We start from the raw sequence: 27,992 nt of genomic DNA, 5'->3' as shown, positions 1-27,992 counted from the left end.
TGATCTCTTCTAGCAGCATGGCTCAGTGGAAAGAGCCCGGGTTTGGGAGTCAGAGGTCATGGGTTCGAATCTCGGCTCTGCCACTTGTCAGCTGTGTGACTGTGGGCAAGTCACAACTTCTCCGTGCCTCAGTTACCTTATCTGTAAAATGGGGATGAAGACTGTGAGCCTCACGTAGGACAATCTGATTATCCTGTGTCTACCCCAGCATTTAGAACAGTGCTCTGCACAGAGTGAGCGCTTAACAAATACCAACATTATTCTACGAGAAGGTTCCTCTAGACTGTAAGCTCGCTGTGGGCAGGGAATGCGTCAGTTATTGTTATATCGTTACGCGGTCCTCTCCCAAGTGCTTAGTACGATGCCCTGCCCATTGTAAATGCTCAATAAATACATTGACTGACTGAATAAATACCACTCAGGAAGCGATCCATTCCCCGTTGCCAAGTTGAGTAGTGGGTCTGGTTAAGTCAGCCCATGGAGAAAGATCCATCAATAGACCAGGATGCAGATCTTGGGATCCACTTCAGTACCCCTGAGAAACTCTACTAATTCCAATTGTGAGGATCACCTAAAAAACTAGAGGTGGTTAATTCAGACTTGCTAGACACACCCGAGTATGCCCTAGAGGCACACAGCCAAGACGACTTGCAAATGATTGCCCACTGCTCCACCTAATCTGTAATGTCTCACTCATCTGGTGAGGCGGTTTATGGCATTATGGGTTGACAATTAGCCTAAAGAAAACCAAAGGTGACAAACCAGCTTGCACGGGGAAGTCCTACATGCAATCAAAAACTTATCTTGGCAGCACAGTGCTAACTGCTCTCCCAGAATTCCACATTTTAGACGATAAGTACACTGATCAATGCTGCGGCAATAGACCAGAGAAGTAAAGGACAGATCAAGAAGGCTCATATTTTCTGGATATAGTCAAACGAAGCCTCTGACAATAATAACGACGGTATCTGTTAAGCACTCGCCATGCCAGACACCGTTCTAAATGCTGGGGTGGAAACAAGGTTGGACACAGTCCCTGTCCCACATGGGGCTTACAGTCTCAATCCCTATTTTCCAGATGAGGCAACTGAGATGCAGAGAAATGTAATGACTTGCCCAAGTGGCGAAGAAAAGTGGTGGAGCCGGGATTGGAGCCCATGACTTTTGACTCTAAGGCCCGGGCTCTATCTGCTTCACCATGGTGCTTCCCGCAAATGCTGCATCAACCTGAAATTTGGGGGTCAGTTGCTGTGGACAGACCAATGCGGCACATACCTTCAAAGCATTTTTAAGGTTGCATCTCCTCCAAGAGGCCTTCCCCAATTATGCCCTCTCTTTCCCTACTTGCTCTGGCTTGCTCTGTCTTCTGTACCGTCTGTGACCTTTGGGCTCTTGATATTCATACCTACCACCTACTCCACAGTACTTATGCACATATCTTTAAATCATTTACAGTGAATTATTTATTCACATTAACACCTAGTCTGTAAGCCCGTTAAGGGCACAGAAAGTACCTGCTAATTCTGTTGTACTGTACTCTCCCAAGCTCTTTGTATAGTGTTCTGCCCATAATGTTCAATAAATACCAGTGATTGCTTATAGTTAATATTTATTAACAGTAATTGAAAACCTTGCTCCTAGAAAAGCCCAACATTAATAGTAAAATGTCTTACAATTAGTTGTTTTAACAGTACACCAAGTAAAAGACTCACACTTAACGGGGAAAAAACCACTGTGAAAAATTCCTAACCATCCTACAAACCCACTCTGTTAGTCCCCAGATCTGTCACATATCTTTCACGAAGATAACGATCGGACCAAACTGCACAGCCGCTTTCTAAAGGGTCACCGATGTGGACTGAACTGCAATCACCACCACTTACTACCGCTTTTGTGGGGGATCACAGCAAGAAACTGAACCCCAGCATCCAGATGTGTCGGGGACAATTTCTTAGCCCAAGAATCTGTTTCTTGTAGGTCTTCTATACCGTCTTGGCATTAGCGTCTCCCCACTAACAGATGGAAGTAATTCAACTGAGTCTCTGGGAGGCATTCCCCCATGTGAAAAGGAATTTGCTGGCTCACACCCCTCAGTAGCTTCTTCCAAAGAAACAGACTGATGAAACTGAAGAATGTTATATACTTGAACAATCTGAACTGACAGAAGACCTCCAAGAAACAGAGGGCATCAGGAAAGAGATTTTGGCCTCCCGGAATCTTCTGGGCGTTACCGGATAGCGGACTTCCCAACAGAGTGGTGGTGGGGAGTGAGCAGAGAGTTAGAACAACCAGCTTTAGCCCCAAGGTGCTAAACCCAGAATCTGCTGTCTGGGTGGAAGATTCCGCTAGCGGATTCTGTTCTCCATTCCCAGCCCAGAGGGTGTGGGAAAGGAAAGGCTGGAAGGCACCAGTTGTGAGCAGGGAAGGGAGAGAGGCTAGCTGTAGTGGGGGGATGGAATGGACAGGGGAAAGCAGTGAGGAGGAGTGGAGCTTGAGTTGGAAGAGGGTCCTCAGTGAACAGAGATCTGGGAGGGGACTACAACAGCCCTGGAGAAAGGGGAGTGCTGGGAGAGGCGAAGGGGAGCCACTAATTAATTCATTAGCCACATCAGGACCTTCAACCCAACATTAAAAGTTAAGGAAACCCCCAAGTTTCTTACAGTAATAATAATAATGGCATTTGTTAAGCACTATGAGCAAAGCACTGTTCTAAACGCTGGGGGGATACAAGATGATCAGGTTGTCCCACGTGGGGCTCACAGTTTTGATCCCCATTTTACAGATGAGGTAACTGAGGCTCAGAGAAGTGAAGTGACTTGCCCAAAGTCACACTGATGACAAGTGGTGGAGCCAGGATTAGAACCCATGACCTCTGACTCCCAAGTCTGTGCTCTTGCCACTGAGCCACACTGCTTCTCTAGAAACAAGAAGTTTCCTTCTCTAGACTGTAAGTTTGTTGGGGGCAGCGAATGTGTCTGTTATATTGCTATGTTGTACTCTCCCAAGTGCTTAGTACAGTGCTCTGCCCACAGTATGTGCTCAATAAATTCAACTGCCTGACTGAAAAAGAAAGGAGTGCTCCCTTTTCCCCTCAGAAACGATCCAGCTTTTTAAGCTTAATTCCTCTGGCTTCTAAGAAAATAGCTCCATGTAATGAGGCCCAAACTGGCTCCAGACACTAAGCAAATATACTTTGAAACAAAAAAGTGGCCCAAAGATTTTATACTATTTCCATCTGCTGGTAAAGAGAAATTTTAGCCATAGAGCTGGTACAGAGGATCAGAAAACCACCACAAAAGCAAATCACTATCTGTTGAAAATATTAACTTGTGGTCAGATACCGTTTCCATTTTATTAGACAAAATTATTACCTCAGAGTAAGATTTTGCATGTTTGCTAACGAGGTTTCCTTTATTTTCAGAAGATTTTCTTTTTGCAGCTCCAACTTGTTTGGATTTACCTGAAACATTTAAAAGAGTGTTCATGTCAGCTTCCTTTTCTCTTCATGAAGTGGCAAAAAACAAGGTTAAATCGTCTTCAGCCTTACCACTTACCATATCTGATGAGGCTGTGATGGACAACTTCAACGTGAATTAGAGCTGGATCGACAATCTTTAAAGCTGGAATCTTTAAGAATAGTATTGATAAGGAAAGCGTTAACAGAAAAAAAGCTGAGAAACTTTAGAAGTCAATTTAACCACTAAGGATACTTTTCTTAATATAATTATCAATACATTTGAAGTAACAGGCCTCCAGCAATTCCTAACCGAAGGAAGTATGGAAAGACAGGTCATTTTTATCTGCTGGACTTAAGACCTTTGGAAGAGATATCTGTTTGAACCATATTTCAATCATTCCAAAATGGCGTATTTACCTCCTCACAGCGAACCTCAAGAGTTTTTGCCGTTGGGTTGCCATTTACAATAGTTGCTGTAAACCACTGGGTGGATGGATCCAAGCTATAAATTTTAACTTCTGAACCAACTAAGTTTTTATCACCTAAAGAAAAAGAAAAAAAAAAGGACAAATGCATCTCAGAAGCACAGATTTGAGAAATTTCCATATCCAATTTTTTTTTTTAGTGCTGAAAAAGCCCTAACAAAATCCCTCAAAATCACCCCAGAAAACTCTGACTTCTCCTGCCCCAGAGGAATGTGCCACTCTTGAGGTGGTTGATTTTTACATATCAAGAGTACTTTTCATGTGAAGTTCTGGGGTGTTGATTTTTCCTTTTGTGCACGGGGCATAGAGGGTGTATGCTAGGAAAGGGAAGAGGAAAAAAAAAGGAACCAGACAAGAGGGGAAGGGAACAGAGTAATGGGGAGAGAAGAAAAAATAGGAGATGGGGTAGGAAAGAAAGGTCCAGGTTCCTAATCCTGCTGCCGGCAGATTCGAAAGGGAAGCCACAACATGCCTCGGTCTTATGCTTTCCCTTACTCTCACCAAGCCTGCTGGCAGTAGGATTAGGGATTTTCCTTGGGAAAAAGGCAGGGATTGGAATTTGAGAGACATGGCACTGGCCCAAATTGCGCAAGGCATAGTTCCGTGAAGCCTCCCTCCCCAATTCCTTCAATCAACTGTATCTGAGCGCTTGCTTGTGTGCAGAGCACTACTGTACTAAGCGCTTGGAAGAGTATGCTATAACACAGTTGGCAGATGCACTCCCTGCCCACAATCTAATGTCTGTCTCCCTTCTACTCTAAATAAATCATTCCTGCCCGACTCCATGGCAGCGGCAATGGAATGGAACCTGCCGCTGCTTGCCAGGGGGCAGAGGTAATTATGAGAAGCAGCATGGAGCAGTGGATAGAGCACGGGCCTGGGAGTCAAAAGGTCACAGGTTCTAATCCGACCCTGCCAACTGTCTGCTGAGTGACCTTATGCAAGTCACTTCACTTCTCTGGGCCTCAGTTCCCTCATTTGGAAAAATGGGGATTAAGATTGTGAGCCCTATGTGGGACAGGGACTGTGTCCAACCTGACTTGCTTGTAACCACTCCAGCGCTTAGAACAATGCCTGATACATAGAAAGTGCTTAACAAATACCACAATTATTATTTTATTATTATTATTATTACGGCTGCCCAACCCACACAAAGAATTATGCGGGAGAAGGTAATGCCATCTCCCACCTCCCGCCTTCCCCACTCCAACCACGATTTCAATATCCGGGGGACCCTCAACACTTTGGTCCCTAAGAAGATGGGACCCGTGATGCTATAGCCAACTGAATCAGTACCATTCACACTGTACCGAGAACATTGCATAATTCCCCAGTAGCATTCCATCCAAAACCATGCAATGAAAGTGAGCCCTTGCATTTATTTAATAATAAATAATATAATAATTAAGGGCTTAATTATTTTTATTAGCACAGAAGACCTGAGAGTAGCTTTTTAACTCTACATATTAAAGTATGAGATGACAAAGAAATTTCTCTGAATGTGAAAAATTTATAGGCCATTTCCAAATTTAGGGTAAAAGGGAAGAGATTTTTGATAACTAAAGCCTGGGTGCTGGGAGAGTTGAGGGTGAAAAGGAGATCATCAAAGAACAAGAATGAAGGATTCTTTCTTTTCTGTAGTCACATACCTTGTAATAGATGGCTCTCATCTAAGTGTTTCACAATCAAGGCTTGAAATTCTTTACTGATACTCTGATTATCCATAAGAGAAAGCCGCAGACCATTTACATCCTGAGAGAAATCAATAAAGACCTTTAAATAGCTGAAGACCCCAAAAACTTTGCGATATGTTTCCTAATCACAAAACTAGATCAGTAGGTCAGTAGACTAGATCGTCTAAAACATATTTCAGAGTTTAGTGAACAGCTCTCTGCTTAGAAAGCTATGTTTACATTTGCTAAACAGAAACCACAAACATTTCCAAGTCAACATCCCTCTAACAACACTTCAACAACTATAATTTAGAACTAATAGTTCTACAGTGCTCTGCACACAGTAAGCACTCAATAAACACGATTGAATGAATAAACTAGCTCTACTTTTTTTTAAGAGTGGAAGAGTAGGGGGAGAAATGGAGATTAAATATTAGCCCACTTGGCTTATAGCTCCAGTCCAGAATTTTGGCTTGTACCTGCACCGATTTACATAATTGTCACTAGCTATTTCCGGGCAATTGCCAACCACAGGCAATGCTAGTTCTTGGCCAGTTTTTCAGCCCGCCCGATACTATCTGATGCCAAAATGCTTTCCTGCCAGTCAACAGAATGTAATGGGTCTCCAGCAGCCAACAAGGCCCTCTTTAATGTCCCCCAACCAGCCATGGTTATAGAGGGGTAACATGCAGCGATAAATACGTGCCATTGTCCTACAGTAGATGTCCCTAAAAGCAAAGCAACGATTACTAAATTTACTTTATTTTTTAAAAATAACATTACTGTCATTTTCTAAGGAAATTATGGCTATTTCCACAAAATACCAATGTGTCTCTCTGCTTTCTTACTCCTGTTGGTGAAAATGACTGATTAAATACATGGGAAGAGCTGTAAAGAAAGAACATATAAATAAGGCAAAATATTTCTCTTAAGAAAGGGAATCTTGGGGTGGAGGGGAGGTTAGGAAAGATGCCATTGATCTTGCTTATTTTTTTAAGGGTCCAGATAATCGTGGCCTAGTGGACAGAGCACGGGCCTGGGAATCAGAAGGACTTGGGTTCTAATTCTGACTCTGCCACTGGTCTGCTGTGGGATCTTGGGCAAATCGCTTCACTTCTCTGTGCCTAAGTTACCTTGTCTTTAAGACGGGGATTAAGATTGAGCGTCCTGTGGGACAGGGACTGTATCCAACCTGATGACCCCAGCGCTTAGTTCAGTGTCTGGCATTATTATTATTATCAATCGACGGCATTTACTCAATGCTTACTCTGTGCAGAGCACTGCACTGAGCATGTGGGAAAGTACGGTAGAGTAAGATGACAGGATCCCTGCCCTCAAGGAGTTTCCAATCTAGCAGTGCTTGGCACAGAGTAAGCACTTAAATACCATCATCATCATCATTATTATTAGCAAAAGAATGAACTATTAACTTGGGGGGGGTTGGTCTCAGAAGAATTTTCATGATCAAACCTGAGACCCTTAATAATAATAATAATAATAACAATGAAATTTGTTAAGCTCTTACTATGTGCTAGGCACTGTATTTTAATCTTTTTAGAAACAACTTTTTTTCTTACCTGTATAGGCTTTAAAAGATCTTTGGAAATGAACACTCCTCGGTCATCCCCAAGAAAACGTACAGAAGTAATGGATCCCAAACCGACCTTATCCAATAAGGGTTTATACATCTGAATCCAAACAAAAGAAAAATTTATTATCAAAGAGTTGGCATCAGCAGCATAATTTTCAAAATAATTCTGGGAAAATGGCTTGGCAATTTTCCCTTTCCAAAAAAGAAAAATCGAGAGAAAGAACAGCATTTTATATACCTCAAGTTTCCTAGCAACAAAACATTGAATTACAACAATGTAGTTTATATACCATTATTTTTACTTCAAGCCGGAGTCTGATTTTTCCATCAGAGATTTCCATCTGCCTTAAAAGAATGCTTAAAACCAACTGGAGGAAAGAGTTTGGTTTGAAACTTCAGGAGGGGAATGCAAATGGGAAATTTGAAAATGATATAATTATCACCACAATTCATTTCACCATTTGAAAGGTATACCCTTCTCTACAGTGTTCCTTTAAATGGAGAATTGTACAATTAACCTAGTCCTCTCTCAAAGGGAAAAAAACCTAGTGGAGCAATGAAGATGACCAGAGGGGAAAATCACCCAGCTCTGTTATATACTATCCATTCTCATGACCCGATCTGCATATCACCAAAGAATTCGTCCCATAAAACAAGGGAGTCCTGATAAAACATGATTAACAAGTTGGGGCAAGTAGCTTCTGGAGTAGGAAGCAGCGTGGCCTAGTGGAAAGAACATGGGACCAGGGGAGTCTAATCCCAGCTCTGCAACTGACCTGCTGTGTGACCTTGGGCAAGTCACTCAACTTCTCTGTACCTCAGTTTCCTCATCTGTAAAATGGGGATCTTATCCTCCGTGAGCCCCACCCGGACCATGTCCAACCTGATGATCTCATATTTACTTAGTACACCGTAGACATTTATTAAATGCCCTAATTACCAGGAAGAGACGGCATACGGCGCATTAAGTTGTGATGCTTCTCTGTTCCCACCCCTCCACTTTCCGTATGTGATGCTGCAGAACAGCACTGAGTGGCAAAAGGGCATTGGCAGAGAACACGGGAAACTCGGAATTTGTTTGGAAAAGGTGTCAGTCAGGTGGTATCTTTGAAATCAATATTTCTCCAACACAGCAATTCCCACTCCATCAACGGTTACTATAAAATGCGGTCCTTCAATAATCAAACATATTTATTGGGCACCTTCTGTGTGCAGAGCACTCCACTAAGCACCTGGGAAAGTACCGTGGCCTAATGGAATGGGCACGGGCTTGGGAGTCAGAAGTCTTGAGTTCTACTCCCGGCATCGCCACTTGTCAGCCATGTGACTTTGGGCAAGTCATTTAACTGCTCTGTGCCTCGGTTACCTCATCTGTAAAATGGGGACTAAGACTGTGAGCTCCAAGTGGGACAATCTGATAACCTTGTATCTATCACAGTGCTTAGATCAGTGCTCGGCACATAGTAAGCGCTTAACAAATACCATCATTATTACAATACAACAGCGCTGATAAATACGTTCCCTGCCCTCAGTGAGCTTACCCAACCTCTATAAAATCTTAGACTGTAAGCTCGTTACGGGCAGGGAACGTATCTGATAGTTCTACTGTACTGCACTCCTCCAAGCCCTTAGAACAGAATAAGCACTCAATAAATATCGATTGATTGTACGAGAACTCCCTGTACATCAGTTAGTGTTTTAAGAAGGGGAGGATCCACACTGTCAAAGGTCTAAGAAAATTAAGATGGGTTCGGGAAAGAGGAGAGAACTGTCTTAAAGCCAAGGACCAGCAGTTTCTACTTGACGTGGAAAGGAATGGGTTTTTGAGGTTTGGGAAGGTACGTGAGGAATGACACTTTACAAAAATGGTTCAAGTAGGAGAGTGAAGCGTGGAGCAAAAACGGGAGAGACTAGAGGAAGGGAGATCAGTGAGATGGCTCATTCAGGGCAGGGTCTATGGATTCTGTGGTTTTGTCCTCTCCCAAGCGCTCAGTAGGGTGCTCTGTACATAGTAAGCGCTCGATAAATACCACTGGTGGATTGGTCGAGGCTCATGTGGTAGTCTAACAGGGATATGATGAGAGTTCGGTCCTACGAGGCAGCCGTTAAGCATGGAAGGAAGGCCCTGGAAGTGTCTTGGAGGAAGAAGTGACACGGACAAAGTGAAAAAGAGAGGGAGGGTCGAGGATGATACTAAAGTTGTGAGCTTCAAGGGAGGGAGAAAAGCAGTGTCGTCAAACTGTGATGGGAGAATTGGAGGATGTGGGAGGGAGGCTGAGGAATCAATGATAGACCGAGGAGCTGGATGACAGCCATGTGGCTACACATCCTGTGAGGCTGTAGACGACTGGAGAGGTCAGAGCCAGTGAAGTATTTGGGGAGTCAAACAGATAGAGGTGGTAGCTGACACCACGGGGCAGAAGAGCTCCCCAAGAGAAGGGGACAAGGATTAATGTCTTCTTGAGGGGCACCCACAATTTGGATGACAGGCAGCAAAAGAACCAAGGCGGGGGGGGGGGGGGGGGGGAGAATATTGAGGAGAAGCCAGAGTAGGATTTGGGTTCTAATCCCGGCTCCACCACTTGCCCGCTGTGTGACCTGGGGCAAGTCACTTCATTCCCTAGGCCTTAGTTCCCTCGTCTATAAAACGGGGATTAAGGCTGTGATTCCCATGTGGGACAGGGACTGTGTCTAGCCTGATTGCTGTTTGTCTACCCCAGTGTTCAGTACAGTGCCTGACACATAATAAGCACTTAAATGTCTTTATAAAAAGAAGGAAGAAGAGGACCAAGGATGAACTATGTCGGTAAAGCCAGGGTCAGATAGCCCTTTACGTGCCTTTTATCTGTTCAATCTTCATCTGTGTGCCTTTTATCTGTTTAATCTTCACTTGTGTATGTTCTAGTCCTAGCTGTATATTTTAAGGTTGCTAACTAATATTTAAGCACCTGATAATACCCTATAATTCCTTGTTCAGAGTTCTGTAACTAGTTAATCAATAATATTATGGAGAATCCTCCGATTTAAGGGACTTAAGATCTACGCCCAGATTTTCAGAACTCTGTTACAATAGGGGTGACCTAACAGAGCACACTGAAAACAATAGTAGGTTATCAAGGGCTCCATCATTAAACAGAAAACCCACTGAACTGAGCCAGAGGATCCCTGGTTAACCGAGTTACAAAATCAGTCAATCAATCTTGGGGACTGTAAGCCACTTTTCAAAAACATGGGCTCCGGGAGTAAGAATGGCAACACGCAGTCCTGAGAAATTCTAAATCAGAATGGAAAAATACCTCCTAAGAAGATCCATGGGATCTGGGGTACCGGAGGTCAGATTGATTCCTTCGAAAATACTAAAAAAGTAGCGCCGCTTGCATTTGTGTGTGAGTTTGAACATTGGCGTGTGTTGGTGTGTGTGAACGCACACACGTACTCCCACCTTTCTGCAAGGTAAGACTGTTCAAAGACCAAAAGCTGCCATACCACTTCACCTAAAATGCTTTTCTAGACAGGCATCAGCGTTTTCATCTTAAGGCAAGCGAACGATCGCTTCTTCATTTCAAAACCAAATCTTCTGGTAGTTACACAACTGCTTGCTACAACACCCCTCCCGCAGTGTGACACGCTGTAACCTGATAATTCACATTTTTGAACGGCGGTCTGCACGCAATAAGCATTTAATAGATACCAGCTCTGCTACTCAAGTTTCTGAAACGATCTCCGAGAAACGCTTCAAGCTTTGAAAGTTCACAAATAAGCACTTGTTCTTTGCTGGTCAGGCAGGGAGATTCAACAATGAGAGAACTTGTACTTACAATTGCAGGCCACTGCACTGTCTCTGACGATCTTCGTTCGGCCAGAACTAAATTATGCTCTACTAGAAATCCCTTCCTATAAAGGCTGTAGACTTCTATCCATCTTCTCTTCTTCCATGATTCCCCATCAAACTCCACACATACCTTAGGAAAAGGAGAAGATATTTTATATGGGTTTGAAATCAGACCATTCATTCAAATGTATTTACCGAGCTCCTACTGGGTGCAAAGCACTGTACTGAGCGCTTGGAAAAGTACAATACAGCATCAGACACATTCCCTGTCCACATTTATTTATTTTGTTAATGAGGTGTACACCTTTTATTCTATTTATTGTGATAATGTTGTCTTGTTTTTGCTTCGTTCTGTTTTGCTCTGCCGTCTGTTTCGCCCGATTAGAATATAAACCCGTCATTGGGCAGGGATTGTCTCTATCTGTTGCCGAATTGTACCTTCCAAGCGCTTAGCACAGTGCTCTGCACATAGTAAGCGCTCAATAAATACTATTGGATGAATAATAATAATAATAATAATGTTGGTATTTGTTAAGCGCTTACTATGTGCCGAGCACTGTTCTAAGCGCTGGGGTAGACAAAGGGGAATCAGGTTGTCCCACGTGGGGCTCACAGTCTTAATCCCCATTTTACAGATGAGGGAAATGAGGCACAGAGAAGTTAAGTGACTTGCCCACAGTCACACAGCCGACAAGTGGCAGAGCTGGGATTCGAACTCATGAGCCCTGACTCCAAAGCCCATGCTCTTTCCGAATGAATGAGCTCACAGTCTAGAGGGGGAGACAGACATTAATATAAGTAAATAGGCAAATAACTAAATAACAGATATTATAGTATGTGTTCTGGGGCAGGGAGGGTGAATGGGGGAGCAAGTATGAGTGGGAGGAGAGGAGGGCTCAGTCAGGGAAGGCTTCTTGGAGGAGATGTGCCTTCAATAAGGCTTTGAAGGGGGGAGAGCAATTTGTCTGATGTGAGGAGGGAGGGCGTTCCGGATCAGAGGTAGGATATGGGCGAGAAGTCGGCCGTGAGATAGATGGGATCGAAGTACAGCGAGAAGGTTAGCGGCATCAGAAGAAAAAAGTGGGTAGGCTGGGTTGTAGTAGGACAGCAGCGAGGGGGGCAAGGTGATTAAGTGCTTTCAAGCAGATGGTGAGAAGTTTCTGCTTGACGCAGCAGTAGATGGGCAACCACTGGAATTCCTTGAGGAGTGGGGAGACATGGTCTAGGCCAAGTTAGAAACATGTGGCTTCCCCATCGGAAGGGCTGTAAAATGGTACCTGTTTTTTATGACAGAGCCCGTGACTCAATTATACTGGCCAAACTTGCTAAGCACTGCCATTGCCAAAAAGCAAGTCTTAACTTTCATACATACTTATTGTCTGCCTGCGTGTTGCAGAGGTTCTAAATAGCATGTCATCATCCATATCATTTGAAACATTGAACATAAAATGTAATATTTGTACCAAATATCTGTCCAAAAATGGAAAAATATTTTTCAATACACTTATTGATTAGGTACACTGAATAATCTGTGCCTACAATCAATAGTTTAAATTCAGAACACACAGAATTTACTCTAGGCTTTTTTGTTCATTTCACTTAGAGACAATGTTTACGTTTGATCACTGCTAACACTGGGGGTTGACATCATACAGAAAAGAATGTCATAATCCCATCCAGATTTCAAAACAAGTAAATGGTCTGAGTAGGGAAGTTTTGTTTTTTTTTTAAAAAAAGAAACGTATTATAAACCAATGAATTATAGAACTAAATTTAGGGAGGGTATGTGACTAACAAGTTTCTATTTTGAATGTATTTTTAAAACCACCAGTATAACCTGAAAATAACTCATAAAAGGGAAAGAGTAGCTGAAGCAGTATTAACAGCACTTATCGAGAGCTCGGGGGTGCGATGCGTTGTGCAATACCTACAAGTACAAAACAGACAAGTGGCACATTCCCTACCTAGAAGGAGATTACAGTCCAATGGGGGAAACAGAGTAGCTTGCTCTGCACACAGTAAGACCTTAATATCACATAAAAGTACCCTAAGCAGAAAACCTGAATGTACAGTTGAATGTGTATATTTACTCAAGTGCTGAGAATGCATATAAATACATAAAGAGATTTAAATTAAAAAAATCTATGCTTTGAAAAAAACCCACACGTTACATACATTCACCTTAAAAACAAAAGAAAAAAAAACACCCAGCTTTGGTTTGCTTATTTTTTAAATACGGTACTTATTAAGCACTTATGTGCCACATACTACTCTAAATGCTTGCATAGACACGAAACAATCCGGTTGCTCATAGTCCCTGTCAGGATTTGAACCCAGGTCCTGACTCCCAAGCCAAGCTCCTCCCCCCCCAAAACCCAGCTGAACAAAATGTGGCTAAGCTCTTTAAAGTTCCCTCCTCACAGACACAAATAAGGTATTTTCTGGAATAAGGATGAGAATCAAATTCAATATCAAAAGATAAATATTTTTCAAGAACATGATGAACAGCCAGCTATTTCTGGAAGTGCATTTAGGACAACAGCTCTAGCTGTCCCTATGACTACACGTTAATGGAAAGGGTGTATCTGTCCCTTCACAAACACAACTCCCTGAGTTTCCAGAACCCTCCGTGGATACTTGGAAAAGACATCCCTTGCCTGGTCAAACACAATTATCAGGCCACATTGCATTTTATCCAATTTACCAAAAACAATATTCTCCTCTGGTCTTGTCGAGAGGGAGTTGTTTCCCTACAGATATTTTCATCTATCTCAAGCAATACAGTTGATCTCAATACAATAAATAAACCTTAAAGAAAAACCTGCAAGAGGCCTAGAGTGAAATAGCAAATGGATCACTCGATCAGTGGCATTTATGGAGAGCTTACTGCACGCAGAGCCCTTGGGAGAGTACAATAAAACAGATGGATCACTCCCATACAAATTTCTCATAATTCTTGCAGACATTTCTCCTGTAATTCTTACAGAAATGCTTTACACCATATTAATCCAGATTCTCTCGGTGAACAACGATCGTATTCTATAATTACCGAATCCTAGTGAAACGTTCTCTAAGACGATTACAGAACACCAAAAACAGGAGAGTTTTGGGTGGTCTTGATGAAGTGACAAACAAGTTTCCGAGTGTAGGGACCTATGACCCTGAGACACAAAACAATATGGTTGTATTGTACTCTCACAGTGCTTAGTACAGTGCTCTGCACATGGTAAGTGCCCAATAAAAACAATTGACTGACAAGAAAGGATCATCCTAGAGAAGCAGAACGGTGGAGTGGAAAAAGCAGGGCCTGGGAGTCAGAAGACCCGGGTTCTAATCCCCGCTCTTCCACTTGTCTGCTGTGTGGCCTAGGGCAAGTCTCAACTTCTCTGTACCTCAGTTGCCTCATCTGCCAAATAGGGGTTGAGACCTTGAGCCCCATATGGGACAAGAGACTGTGTCCATCCCGAGATGCTTGTCCCCACCCCAGGGCTTAGTATAGTGTCTGGCACATAGTAAGCGCTTAACAAATACCATGATGATTATTATGATTAGTTCCAGCCAGACCAGGAGTCTGCCTCTCACCAGTAGCAGACCCAGAGGGCAGGTGGGGGAATAGTGGGCTACTCAGGCCCAAGACCTAGTTGTCATTCTCATAAAACGGAGGCCCCTTTGAGGACTGTGAAATGGCTGCACTAGCCCTATTAATAATAATAATTATGGTATTTGTTAAGCCCTTACTCTGTGCCAAGGACTGTTCTAAGAGCTGGGGTGGACACAAGGTCATCAGGTTGTCCCCCGTGGGGCTCGCAATCTTCATCCCCATTTTAGGAGGTAACTGAGGCCCAGTGAAGTGACTGGCCCAAGGCCACACAGCAGACAAGTGGCGGAGCCAGAATTAGAACCCGCATCCTCTGACTCCCAAGTCCGGGCTTTTGCCACTAGGCCTTGCTGCTCCTCAAGTGTGCCCAGGAGGCCCGCTCAAACTGTCTGCCCGGCGGAAAAAGCCAAAAAAACTGTGGCAATGCCTACATTGTATGGAAGTGCCAACTTCACGGGAGGTTTGAAGAGCGTGAGTCAAAGAGCTCTGAATGGAATCGCGCTTCAGAGGATAACGTAATTACAATTAATGCGTTCCCACAGAAGTCCAACATGTGCTCAGAGCACACGAGCATACGTACAGCAAAAGCCTGGCCTCAAAATGCAACGGCACGATTGCCGATAAGTACTATAGGTCACGTGTCATTCAATCGAATTTATTGAGCGTTTACTGTGTGCAGGGCACTGTACTAAGCGCTTGGAATGTACAATTCGAACAGTTGTCCTCTAAACTGTACACTTCTTGAGGGCAGGGAGCGTGTCTATCAACTCTGTCATATTCTACTCTCCCAAGCACTTAGTAGAGAGCTCGGCACACTATAAGTACTCAACCCATATCATATTTATTTATATTAATGTCTCCCTCCTCCTTTAGGCTGTAAATTTGCATAGGTGGAGAACGTGTCTACCAAATCTTGTACTCTCCCACCTGCTTAGTTCAGGGCTCTGCACACAGTTAAGAGCTCAGTAAATACCACTGAGGATAACATATACAAGTCGTTAATTCTGCTCATTAAATCCCTGCGAAGCAAAATTACATACGCCTGCCTTCTTTCAAATTATTTCAAGCAACGATCTCTCCATGCAGTCTACTTCAACCGCCAAATGAGTGAGAGCGAAAGTGGACGGGATGAGGGCAGGGTGTGTCTACGACCAGGTCAAGAAGAGAACGAAAACGTGTAATTCTACCAGTTGCGTGTCCCCTAGAATACAAGCTTCTAGGGAGCAAGGGATCGCTATGTGTCAATTCCCTACCCCAGAGTTCGGGCAGACACCTAAAGATGTAAACAAACACCTCTGTTACGGTAAGTGCTTGGCCCAATACCTGATCACCGCCCTAAAAACATTTCCTTTTAATGAGCAAATCATTCGGCACATTTTCAACTCATTTTTTTTTTTTTTTAACTCTGCTGATTCTCATTGTTCAACCTGCTCCTCAGAGCACAAACCCCCCACCCCGCCCCCTGAGCTCACCGACCGGCCTGTAAAAGACTGGAAACCTCAAGAATGCATCCTTTCAACAGCAGGCTGGATATATCTCCTCCCTTCCCGGAGAGAAGCTTCCACCAAGTTATCACCCCTTCTGTCTTTGTCATCAACCCGCCTGCCAGCTATTTCTGCACAAAGGAGTCTTTGTTGGGTTCAATGGCCTCCTCGGTGCTGTGAGCCCAGACCCCTTTCACACCAATACTGCCATGGGTGGGGGGGAGTGTATCAGAATTAATCTCTTTTCAGCCCTGACTAGGACTCGAGGTTTGCGCTGCAAAAAAACAACCACCCCAAAACAAAACACTCCCAGCACCTGCTCCCTTTTTCTTTCTGGCCGGGCCTAGACACACCATATACGGCCCAGCTCCACCCCCGGTCTTCCATACATGGATATTCATCCCTTGGATTCATCCACTGCAGCCAAGAAGCCCACCCCCGGCCCCGCCATATACGGAGAGACCTCTCCCAACCCCCCACAATATACTAACCCCCACCAAACTCTGCCCTCTGAAAGCCAGGCTTCATCTCTCCCCGGCCTCAAGTTTACAACCCAAAACTCAAGGTAGCTCCATTCTGGAAATTCTTCACACCTGTCAGGGGATGTTTTCAGAGAAGCAGCATGGCTTAGTGGATAGAGCAAGGGACTGGGAGTCAGAAGGTTATGGGTTCTAAGAGGGTCTCCTGTGTGACCCTGGACAAGTCACTTTAGTTCTCTGAGCTTCTGTTCCCTCAACTGCAAAACGGGGATTAAGAGTGTGAGCCCTATGTGGGACAGGGACTGTGTCCAACCTAATCTGTATCTACCCCAGCCCTTAGAACAGTGCTTGGCACATAGTACATGCTTAATTGTGCTTTCCAAGCTCTTAGAACAGCGCTCTGCACCCAGTAAGCGCTCAATAAATACGACTGAATGAACAAGTACCATAATTATTATCATTAATAAACAAATCACCATCCAACCAATTCTACTAAATTTCTGAACACACCACCCACACCTTCTGCTTTATTACGTCCACCGATTCCTCTGGTGAAAGGGTAAAGCAATCTCATAATAACCAGGGCAAGGTCTACATCGGCAATAATGGCCCGGCTATATCTCTCTCAGCCTAATGAAGAGGCAAACCTAAGGAGGTGGGCAGAATTGTAAAGGCCCTCACTCCAAAGCCATCCTTTTGAAAACATTTCCTTCGATGGGCCCGCTTCTTTTAAATCCATGCCTTTTTTTGCTGCTTAGGCGGTGTGGGAGAAAGGAGAGGAGGAGAAGGGTGGAGTGATGGACTAAAAAGTAAAGAAGGTAAGTGACAGAAGACATGCCCACTTGGCTCCTTTGGGGCCTAGGTTTACCTTCAAGTCTTTTTTGGTCACATCGGTGTGGGAGACGGCTCTGATCGTCCCGGACATCCACGGCCACTCGGAAATGCGTTCCACGTCAAATGGGTTGCTGCTGCTCCCCTCCTTGGCGGCTGACAAACTGAGGAACCTTTTCCCCACCAACACGGGCCAACTTTCTCCCAGGGTGAGCACCATGTTTCCTAAAAGTGTGGAGGACGGGTTCTTCTCTGTAAATCAAAAAGGAAAAAAAGGGAAGCACAAGCAGGAAAAGGGCAAGGGAGGAAAAGGGAAGGGGGAGGGAAAAAAATAAAAGAGTCGTGAGTCCCTCGGTGGGTAGAAACACTTCTAAACAACAACCAACGTCTGGAGGAGGAGAGGAAAATCACCTCACTCTCTCAAAGAAAAACCCACGCAAAAAAAAAAATCTGCACGACCAGACTTCAGGGAAGTTTTGGGTTTTGCTTTTTTTTTTTTAAGGCAATAAAAATGAAGGAAACAGAAACCCCGACAGGAAAAAGCACCGAAGGAGGGCAGTTGAAGGGGAAAGAAAAATCATCTCTTCTCCTCCCCACCTAAAAACCCACGCAAAAATAAAACCCGCATGACCGTGCTTCGGGCAAGTTTTGGATCTTTTTTTTTTTTAAAAAAAAGGCAATAAAAATGAAAGAAACAGAAATCTCACAGGAAAATAGACACCGAGGGAGGGCAGTTGAGGGGGAAAGAAAAATCACCTCCCCTCTCCCCAACTAAAACTCACGCAGAAATAAAATCCGCATGACCACGCTTTGGGGGAAGTTTGGGGTCGTTTTTCTTTTCTAAAAGGCGATAAAAATGAAGGAAAGAGAAATCGCAGAGAAAAAAGCACGGAGGGAGGACCGTCAAAGGAGAAAGAAACATGGACAGTCGAAGGGCAAAGAAACATCAGCTCTCTTCTCCCCACCTAAAAACCCAAGCAAAAAAGGAAATCGGATGACGGTGATTCGGGGGGAAGTTTTGGATTATTTTGAAGCAATAAAAATGAAGGCAACACAAGTCAAACGGGGGGAGAAGAAAGCAGGGAGGGCAGTGGAAAGGGAAGGAAACAGCAGCTCTCTTCTCCTCCCCACCTAAAAACCCACGCAAAAAAGAAATGTGGGGGACGGTGCTTCGGGGGAAGTTTTGGATTATTTCAAAGCAGTAAAAACGAAGGAAAGTTTTGGGTTATTTCAAAGCAATAAAAATGAAGGCAACACAAATCAAACGGGGTGGGGGAAGAAGGCAGGGAGGGAGGGCACTTGAAGGGGAAGGAAACATCAACTCTCTTCTCCTCCCCACCTAAAAACCCACGAAAAAAAAACAAGAATCCGCGTGACGGTCCTTCAGGGGAAGTTTGGGGTATTTTAAAGCAACAAAAATGAAGGAAAGTTTCGGCTTATTTTAAAGTAATAAAAAATGAAGGCCAAACAAATCAAACGGGGAAGGGGGGGAAGGCAGGGAGGGAGGGAGGGAGGGCGGCTGAAGGGGAAGGAGACATCAGCTCTTGTCCCCACTTAAAAACCCACGCAAAAAAGAAATCGGGGTGACGGTCCTTCGGGGGAAGTTTTGGATTATTTCAAAGCAATAAAAATGAAGGCAACGCAAATCGCACAGGGGGGAAGGAAAAAAGGCAGGGAGGGCAGTCGAAGGGGAAGGAAACAGCCGCCCTCTTCTCCTCCCCACCGAAAAACCCAAGCAAAAAAAGAATCCAGGTCCTTCGGGGGGAAAGTTTCGGATTATTTTAAAGCAATAAAAATGAAGTCAACACAAATCAAACGGGGCGGAGAAGAAAAAAGTCAGGAAAGGACGGCAGCTGAAGGGGAAGGAAACATCAGCTCTCTTGTCCCTCCCACCGAAAAACCCACGGAAAAAAGGAATCCGGGGGACGGTCCTGGGGGGGGGGGGGCTTTTAAAGATTAATAAGTGAAAGAAAAAAGAAATGGGGGAGGGGGGTCGAGTTGCACTTGTTCCTTGGCCTCCACCCATTCATCTTCCCTCTAAAGGGGGAGAGAGGGGAGGAAAGAGGGGGAACGGGGGAGACGGGGGGGAGGGGGAGAAAGAGGGGAGAAGTGGGGGGGAAGGGGGGAGGGGGGGAAGGGAGAAAAGGGGGAGGGGAAAAGGGGGAAGGGGGGAGGGGGAAAAAGGAGGACAGGGGGAAAAAGGGGGAAGGGGAAAAGGGGGGAGAAGGGGGGGAAAAAAGGGGGGAGAAGGGGGGAAAAAGGGGGGAGGGGGGGAAAAGGGGGGAGGGGGAAAAAGGGGGGAGGGGGAAAAAGGGGGAGGGGGAAAAAGGGGAGGGGGGAAGGGGAAAAGGGGGGAAGGGAGAAAGAGAGGAAAGGGAGAAAAAGGGGAAAGGGGGAAAGGGGGAAAGGAAGGAGGGGGAAAAGGGGGAAAAAGGGGAAAGAGGGGGAGGGGTTGGGGAAAAGGGGGGAGGGGACAAAAGGGGGGAAAGGGGGAGGGGAAGTGGAAAGGGAAAAAGGGGGGAGGGGAAAAAGGGGGTGACCCCCTCCCCCCCGGGACACGCCAGGGGGCCTCACCCGGTCATCGATCGCCCCCCACCCCCAGCGATGAGAGGGGGCGGAGGAGGAGGAAGAGGAGGAGGAGGAGGAAGAGGAGAAGGGGGTCTCACCCCTGGTTGGGCCGGGCTGTGCCGGGTGGGGCCAGGCCGGGCCGTGCTGGGCTGTGGCGGGCTGTGCCGTGTCCCCGGGGTCCCGGCCGCCCCGCTCCCGTCCCGCCTCCCTCCTGCGGCCCCGCACGCCCGACGCCGCCGCCCCCCTCCCAACCCCGCGCGCCCCCGCCCCCGGGACACGCCCCCTCCCGCCGCTCCCGCCGCCCATTGGCCGCCCTCGGCCCGGGGGCGGGGCCGCAGCCCCGAAGGCCCGCTCCTATTGGTCCATCGCGAGGGGGCGGGGCGGAGCCCACAACAACTCCCCCCGCCCTCCCCGGCGCCACCCCCCGACCGAACGGCACCGAAAGAGATATCCCTCCGCCGAGGCGGCCCTCGGCTTCCGTCGGCCCGGCCAAGGAGTCCCCCGCCGGCCAAGCGGGAATTGACTTGACCGAGCGCGGAGGGCGGGAGGGAGGGGAAGCGTCGGCCGGGGCCGGCGGCAGGGAGGATTCTCGGGAGTTTCGGGGGGTTCGTTCGGATTGCGCGTCTTACTTGCGGCGGAGGGATTCCCAGCGAGGGGAGTGAGGCGACCGCTTCTACGTGCGGTTCCAGGCGTACGCGGAGGGGCTTCTGCGCATGCGTGGACCTCGGGAGGGGGGAGGGGGCGAAGCGGGGGTCCGGCTGCGCAGGCGCAGTTCGGCCACCTTGGTCATGGAGCCTCCATCGTCCGCCATCTTGAGAGGAGGATGAAGAAGGACTGACGAGGGGCCGTGGGGGTCGAGGTTGGGCGGGGTGGGAGGGAACAGGAAGGCTCTTGGACGGTTCTGCGGGCTGCAGACGAAGAGTGCAGCCCCAAGAGAAGCGTTAAAACTGAAAAGGGGGAGAGCTTGAGCCAGTGGCAAATGGAGGACGGGCCCTCCATGAAGGTTGGTGAAGGACTTGGCATCTTGAGGCCCGAAGAGCTTGAAGGAAAATCTTCCCCAAAAGGAGGATTTACTCATGGAAACACAACGTGAGCACCTTTCCAGGCCGACGTTCTAAACCCTCGGCTTGGTTCCGAGGCTTTGGAAATAATCATTTTGTCCCCAGAGTGTGAGGGGTAGAAGGGGAATGGAAAATTGTCATGGCCCCCGTTGGTCGGATGGCTACCTTTGCCTCAGGGAATTTCCCAAAAATAGGGATGAGGGGAACAGGGAATTTTGAAAAAATGGTGATGAGAGAAACAGGGAATTTTGAAAAGGTAGTGATAGGAACAGAGAATTTTTTTAAAAAAATAGTGATGAGAGGAACAGGGAATTTCAAAAAATAGTGATAGAAATGGAATTTTGAAAAATAGTGATGATAGGAACAGGGAAGTTTGAAAAATAATGATGATAGGAACAGTGAATTTCAAAAATAGTGATAGGAACAGGGATTTTTGAAAAAACAGTGATGATAGCAACAGGGATTTTTGAAAGAAACAGTGATGATAGGAACAGGGAATTTTGAAAAATAGTGATGATAGGAACAGGGAATTTGGAAAAATAGTGATGATAGGAACAGGGAATTTCGAAAAATAGTGATGATAGATACAGGGAATTTCAAAAAAATAGTGATGATAGAAATGGAATTTCAAAAAATAGTGATGATAGAAACAGGGAATTTTGAAAAAATAGTAATGCTAGGAACAGGGAATTTTGAAAAATAGTGATTATAGGAACAGGCAATTTTGAAAAATAGTGATAGGAACTGGGAATTTCAAAAAATAGTTATGATAGGAACAGGGAATTTTGAAAAATAGTGATGATAGGAACAGGTAATTTTAAAAAAAAATAGTGATGATGGTAATAGGGAATAGTAGTAGAATTTGTTGAGCGCACATTGGGTACAATACACTAATAAGTTATCAGCAAGTTGGAGAAACAGCATGATGTAGCAGATAGGACACATAGAGCACAGGCCTGGGAGTCAGAAGGTTGTGAGTTCTCATTCCGCCTCTGCCACTTCTGTGCTCTGTTACCTTGGGCAAGTCACTTTACTGCTCTGGGCCTCAGTTACCTCATCTGGAAAATGGGGATGGGGATTGTGATCCCCACGGGGGACGAGGACTGTGGCCAACCTGATTAACTGTATCCACCCCGGTGCTAAGTACTTTGCCTGACACATAGTAAGTGCTTAACAAATATCACAGTTATTATTATTATCAGGAAAGGACAGCAGAAACACATGACCTGTTCCCACCTCACAAGGAGCTAGAAGTAATACATATACAGTAGTTCTATATTAGTAGTAGTAATGCATATATATTGTCAGCTGTGTGACTGTGGGCAAGTCACTTAACTTCTCTGTGCCTCAGGTCCCTCATCTGTAAAATGGGAATTAAGACTGTGAGCCCCACGTGGGACAACCTGATTCCCCTGTGTCTACCCCAGCGCTTAGAACAGTGCTCTGCACATAGTAAGCGCTTAACAAAAACCAACATTATTATTATTACAGTAGTTCTATATCAATAGTAATACACATATAGTAGTTCTATATTAGTAGTGGTGATGCATATACAGTAGTTGTATATTAGTAGTAATACATATATAGTAGTTCTATATTAGTAGTAATACATATATAGTAGTTCTATATTAGTAGTAGTGGTACGTATACTGTAGTTTTATATTAGTAGTAGTAATGCATATGCAGTAGTTCTATATTAGTAATCCGTATACAGTAGTTCTATATTAGTAATACCTATATGGTAGTTCTATATTAATAGTAGTAATACATATACAGTAGTTCTATATTAGTAATACCTATATAGTAGTTCTACATTGGTAATAGTAATACATATACAGTAGTTCTATATTAATAATAGTAATGCATATATAGTACTATATTAGTAATAGTAATACGTATAAAGTAGTTCTATATTAGCAGTAGTAATACTTACGTAGTAGCTCTACATTAGTAATAGTAATACATATACGGTAGTTCTATATTAGTAGTAATACATACATAGTAGTTCTATATTAGTAATAGTAATATGTATAAAGTAGTTCTATATTAGTAGTAGTAATACTTATATAGTAGTTCTATAGTGGTAGTAGTGGTACGTATACTGTAGTTTTATATTAGTAGTAGTACTGCATATGCAGTACTTCTATATTAGTAATAGTAATACATATACAGTAGTTCTATATTAGTAGTAATACCTATATAGTAGTTCTATATTAATAGTAGCAATACATATCCAGTAGTTCTATATTAGTAGTTCTACATTAGTAATAGTAATACATATACAGTAGTTCTATATTAGTAGTAGTAATACATATATAGTACTTCTATATTAGTAATAGTAATACGTATATAGTAGTTCTATATTAGTAGTAATACATATATAGTAGTTCTATATTAGTAGTAATACATATATAGTACTTCTATATTAGTAGTAATACATATATAGTAGATCTATATTAGTAGTGATACATATACTGCAGTTCTATATTAGTAGTAATACATATACAGTAGTTATATGTTAGAAATAGTAATGCATATACAGTAGTTATATATTAGTAGTCGTAATATATAATAGTATATATTAGTAGCAAAACATATATAGTATATATTAGTAGTAATACATATATAGTAGTAGTAATACATATATAGTAGTGTATATTAGCAATAGCAATATAGTAGTATATATTAATAGCAATGCATATATAGTAGTATATAGTAGAAATACATATATAGTAGTGTATATTAGTAATCACAATATATATAGTAGTATATACAGTAGTATATATTAGTAGTAGCAATGCATATATAGTACTATATAGTAGCAATACATATATAGTAGTGTATATTAGTAATTGCAGTATATATAGCAGTATGTATTATTATCAATACACATAGAGTAGTGTGTATCAGTAGTAGTAATACACATATGGTAGTATATATGAGGAGTAGTAGTACATCTATAGTAATACATATAAGTTCTAAGGGCAGCATTTCTGTGGACACCACAGAAATGGTCAACCGAGGCTGCTGTTTAAGTCAATAGAGGCACAAAGTGATAAAGATAAGGGGAAAAATCTGAGTCGGATGCCGCCAGTATTCTGAGGGATATGTAACCCAGGACAATCAGAGAGTAAAACCTTGGAATGCACTAGTTGAAAGGCTTTAGGGAGGCCCGAAGGAGGAAGACTGTTATTCCGAAGAAGATAAAGTAATTAGTGCGTCCAAAGTGATAGATGTAGCATCTGGTTGGAAGCGATATGTGTAATTGGGTGAGAGGAACCTCTGCGGAGAAGCTTAGGTGTTGTCGGCTGATGGGAAAAGTGTCCCTATAGCAGCTATAAGGAGTTGCCATGGTCTGAAACAGGTACATTCGTAGAACGGGGCGGTAAAATCTCCAACTCAGTCCTCATTCTTCCCATCGACTTCTCAGTTTTTCTGTGGCAATGGGCCTCCGGTACAGAACAACCCACTCCAGTCAGAGCTCAAGTTATTATAATAATGGTAATGATAACTTTTTAAGTGCTTACTGTGTGCCGAGCACTAGGTTAAGCACTGGGGTTGTTGTTGATTATCAAGTGCCGTCGAGTCGTTTCCAAATCGTGGGGATTCTATGGATGTATTTTCCCCAGAAGGTCCTGTCTTCTGCCGTGATCCGTAACCTTGATGGTGCTTCTTCTGTTATCGTTGTTATGGTTTCTATCGTAATAATAAATAATAATTATGGTATTTGTTAAGCGCTTGCTATGTGCCAAGCACTGTTCTAAGTGCTGGGGTGGATAAAGGGTAATCTGGTTGTCCCACGTGGGGCTCACCCTTTTAATCCTCATTTTACAGATGAGGTAACAGGCACAGAGAAGTTAAGTGACTTCCCCAGGGTCACACAGCAGACAAGTGGCGGAACCGGGATTAGAACCCAAGTCCTCTGACTCTGCACACAGTAAGCGCTTAATAAATACCAATATTTATTTATTTTATTTTATACAAGGTAATGAGGTTGGATAGAGTCCCTGTTGCATTCAGGGCTGATATTCCAAGTAGGAGGGAATTTTCACCTCCTTATCTGCAACATACTTCAAATACCCCTAATTTGTAAGCATTTTATCATCAAGGTTAAGTTGTAAATGGAAGAATATTTGTGAGAGACTAATCCTTTCCCCTAAACTGGATCTAGTTACTTGTATGTTTTAAGAAGTGAGGCAGAATGGTGTAGTGGATAGAGCATGGGCCTGGGAGTCAAAAGGTCAAGGGTTCTAATTCTGGCATTGCCATTTGTCTGCTGTGTGACCAAGTCACTTGCTTTTCTGGGCCTCAGTTACCTCATCTGTAAAGTGGGGATTAAGACTGTGAGCCCCAAGTGGGACAGGGACTGTGTCCAACCTAATTTGCTTGTATCCATGCCCGTGCTTAGTACAGTGTCTGGCACATAGTAAGCACTTAACAAAGACCACAGTTATTATCATTATTATTATTATTATTATTATTATTATTATTATTACCTCATTTGGATGAAATGCCAATTTTGATCGTGTTCCTCGGCACAAACCATCCCATCTCCAAACTATTTGGATGAGTGTTTATTCTGAGTGATATCTGTTTTAGCCATGTAGGTCGTATTAACAAGTAGGTATCTGTAAGACTATGAGCCAGGGACAGTGTCCAACCTGATTAGCTTGTATCTATCCAGGTGCTTAGTACAGTGTCCAGCGCATAGTAAGTCCTTAACAAATACTTTTTTAAAATACAAATGCAGTTTCTTTTCAAAAAAATACTTTTTGACATGAACCCTGCCCCCAGGGAGCTTTCAGTCTACAGCTGAAAAATGTTTTCAGCTTACCGGTTGGCTTATCTTGTTAAGCCCTCAACAAATTTGGCCTCAGCACATTTGAGTGAATTTTCTCCTTCAGTCCTGACTGTCCGTTAACGGACATTTTTTGCACAGCCTCTCAGCCATTAATATAAAATAAGTTATGAGAAGCAGCAAGGTGTAGTGTATCGTACTCTCCCAAGCGCTTAGTGTACAGTGCTCAGCACACAGTAAGCACTCAATCAACACGCACACAGTAAGCACTCAGTCAACACGCACACAGTAAGCACTCAGTCAACACTAATGATTGATTGGAAGTTTCTTTCCCCCAAATAGGCTCACTGTTCCTCTGCTTCCTCCTCCCCTCCCCATCGCCCCACTTCCTCCCTCTGCTCTACCCGCTTCCCCACCCCGCAGCATTTATGTATATTTGTACATACTCAATTTATTTTATTAATGATGGGTATATCTGTAATTCTATTTATTTTGATGCTACCGATGCCTATTTGTTTTGTCTTGTTGTTTGTCTCCCCCACCTTCTGGACTGCGAGCCTGTTTTGGGGTAGGGATTGTCTCTGTTGCCGAATTGTACTTTCCAAGAGCGTTGTACAGTGCTCTGCACACAGTAAGTGCTCAATAAATACAATTGAACGAATGAATGAAAGTCCAGTGTTTCTCCAGCGGGAGAGGTCTGTCTCCAGAAGGCCACGGGTATTTCCATTCACCGACAGGGTGGAGGAGACCTGCCAGGGCCGCGGAACCGGTTGTGACTCATGAATATAGTGTCAGCCCATTCCACGCTTCCCAGTGCTTCTTCCTGGCCACCTTCCACCCCCACCATGTCCCTTCTTGCCTGCCCGCCTTTGCCATCAGCTTCTCTCTCTCTCATTTCACCTTTTGGGAGGGTGTCGGAATGCCTAGGGACCTCCAAAGTGCGGCTTGAAATTGTAAAAAATTGGGGAGATCTCTGTCCTTAACCTCAGTTTCCTCATCAGTAGAGTGGGCGTAAGCAGTCTCCTTCACTCTTAATCTGTGAGCCCCCATGGGGGACAGCACCTGTATAGAGAAGCAGCGTGGCTTACAGCAAAGAGTACGGGCTAGGGAGTCAGAGGACATGGGTTCTAATCCCGGCTCTGCCACTTTCTGCTGTGTGGCCTTGGGCAAGTCAATTCACTTCTCTGTGCCTCAGTTACCGCATCTTTAAAACGGGGATTAAAAGTGTGAGCCCCACGTGGGACAACCTGATTACCCTGTATCTACCCCAGCGCTTAGAACAGTGCTTGGCACATAGTAAGCACTTAACAAATACCATAATTATTATTATCCCATCTCATTATTTGGTAACTATTCCAGTCTTTAGCACATAGTAACTGATTCATTCATTCGATTGTATTTATTGAGTGCTCCCCCCACTTTAGACTGTAAATTCCTTGCAGGTAGGGAATGTGTCTGTTATTATATTGTACTCTCCCAAGCACTTAGTATAATGCTCATTCATTCATAATATATTAAGTGCTTACTGTGTGCAGAGCACTGTACTAAAGCTCTTGGGAGAGTACAATACAACAATAAACAGGCACATTCCCTGCTCGCAACAAGCTTACAGTGTAGAGGGGGAGATAGTCATTAATATAAATAAGTAAATTACAGATCTATACATAATTGCTGTGGGGTTAGGTGGGGTTGATGAATAAAGGGAGCAAGTCAGGGCGATGAAGAAGGGAGTAGGAGAAGAGGAAAGAAGGGCTTAGGGAAGGCATCATAGAGGAGATGTGCCTTCAGGCATTGTGGATAAACCACAAGCCTGGGAGTCAGAAGGCTGTGGGTTCTAATCCCGGCTCTGCCACTTGTCTGCCGTGTGGCCTTGGGCAAGTCGCTTCACTTCTCTGTGCTTCAGTTCCCTCATTTGCAAAATGGAGATCTAAACTGTGAGCCTCCTGTGCGACAACCCGATTTGCTTGTTTCCACCCCAGTACTTAGTACAGTGCCTTGCACGTAGTAAGTACTTAAAAAATACCACTGCTATTATTGATGATGTTGATGATAATAAGTGATTTATAAATCTCTTGTCACCGTGGGGGCTTGGATGAGAACTCCAAGTTCTCATCCAAGCCCCCTAGAGGGCGCGG

The 27,992-nt window shown here is 44.2% G+C and overlaps 2 protein-coding genes across 4 annotated transcripts in view; one reads left to right on the top strand and one right to left on the bottom strand.

Moving 5' to 3' along the window:
- The window catches only part of KDM3A (lysine demethylase 3A), a 56,752-nt gene extending 36,549 nt beyond the window's left edge, over positions 1-20,203 (bottom strand). The window contains exons 1-8 of one of the 2 annotated variants that reach the window (XM_029083335.2): positions 20,097-20,203; positions 17,468-17,682; positions 11,025-11,168; positions 7,193-7,303; positions 5,592-5,694; positions 3,875-3,999; positions 3,555-3,627; positions 3,372-3,460 (exon numbers count right to left, since the gene is read on the bottom strand). In XM_029083335.2, coding sequence (XP_028939168.1) covers positions 3,372-3,460; positions 3,555-3,627; positions 3,875-3,999; positions 5,592-5,694; positions 7,193-7,303; positions 11,025-11,168; positions 17,468-17,650 — 828 coding nt within the window. In that variant the 5' untranslated portion in view covers positions 17,651-17,682; positions 20,097-20,203. Of the gene's footprint in view, positions 1-3,371; positions 3,461-3,554; positions 3,628-3,874; positions 4,000-5,591; positions 5,695-7,192; positions 7,304-11,024; positions 11,169-17,467; positions 17,683-20,004; positions 20,024-20,096 lie in introns of those variants that run through there. The other variant, XM_029083336.2, reaches the window with a different exon arrangement.
- A 660-nt stretch (positions 20,204-20,863) lies between these two features.
- The window catches only part of REEP1 (receptor accessory protein 1), an 86,868-nt gene continuing 79,739 nt past the window's right edge, over positions 20,864-27,992 (top strand). Inside the window, exon 1 of one of the 2 annotated variants that reach the window (XM_039914644.1) lies at positions 20,864-21,087. In XM_039914644.1, the coding sequence (XP_039770578.1) occupies positions 20,978-21,087 (110 nt within the window). In that variant the 5' untranslated portion in view covers positions 20,864-20,977. The remainder of the gene's footprint in view (positions 21,088-27,992) is intronic. The other variant, XM_029083479.2, reaches the window with a different exon arrangement.

This window comes from Ornithorhynchus anatinus, chromosome 18 (assembly GCF_004115215.2).
Source record: "Ornithorhynchus anatinus isolate Pmale09 chromosome 18, mOrnAna1.pri.v4, whole genome shotgun sequence".
NCBI lineage: Eukaryota > Metazoa > Chordata > Mammalia > Monotremata > Ornithorhynchidae > Ornithorhynchus > Ornithorhynchus anatinus.
This window is presented reverse-complemented; position numbering and strand designations above follow the sequence as displayed.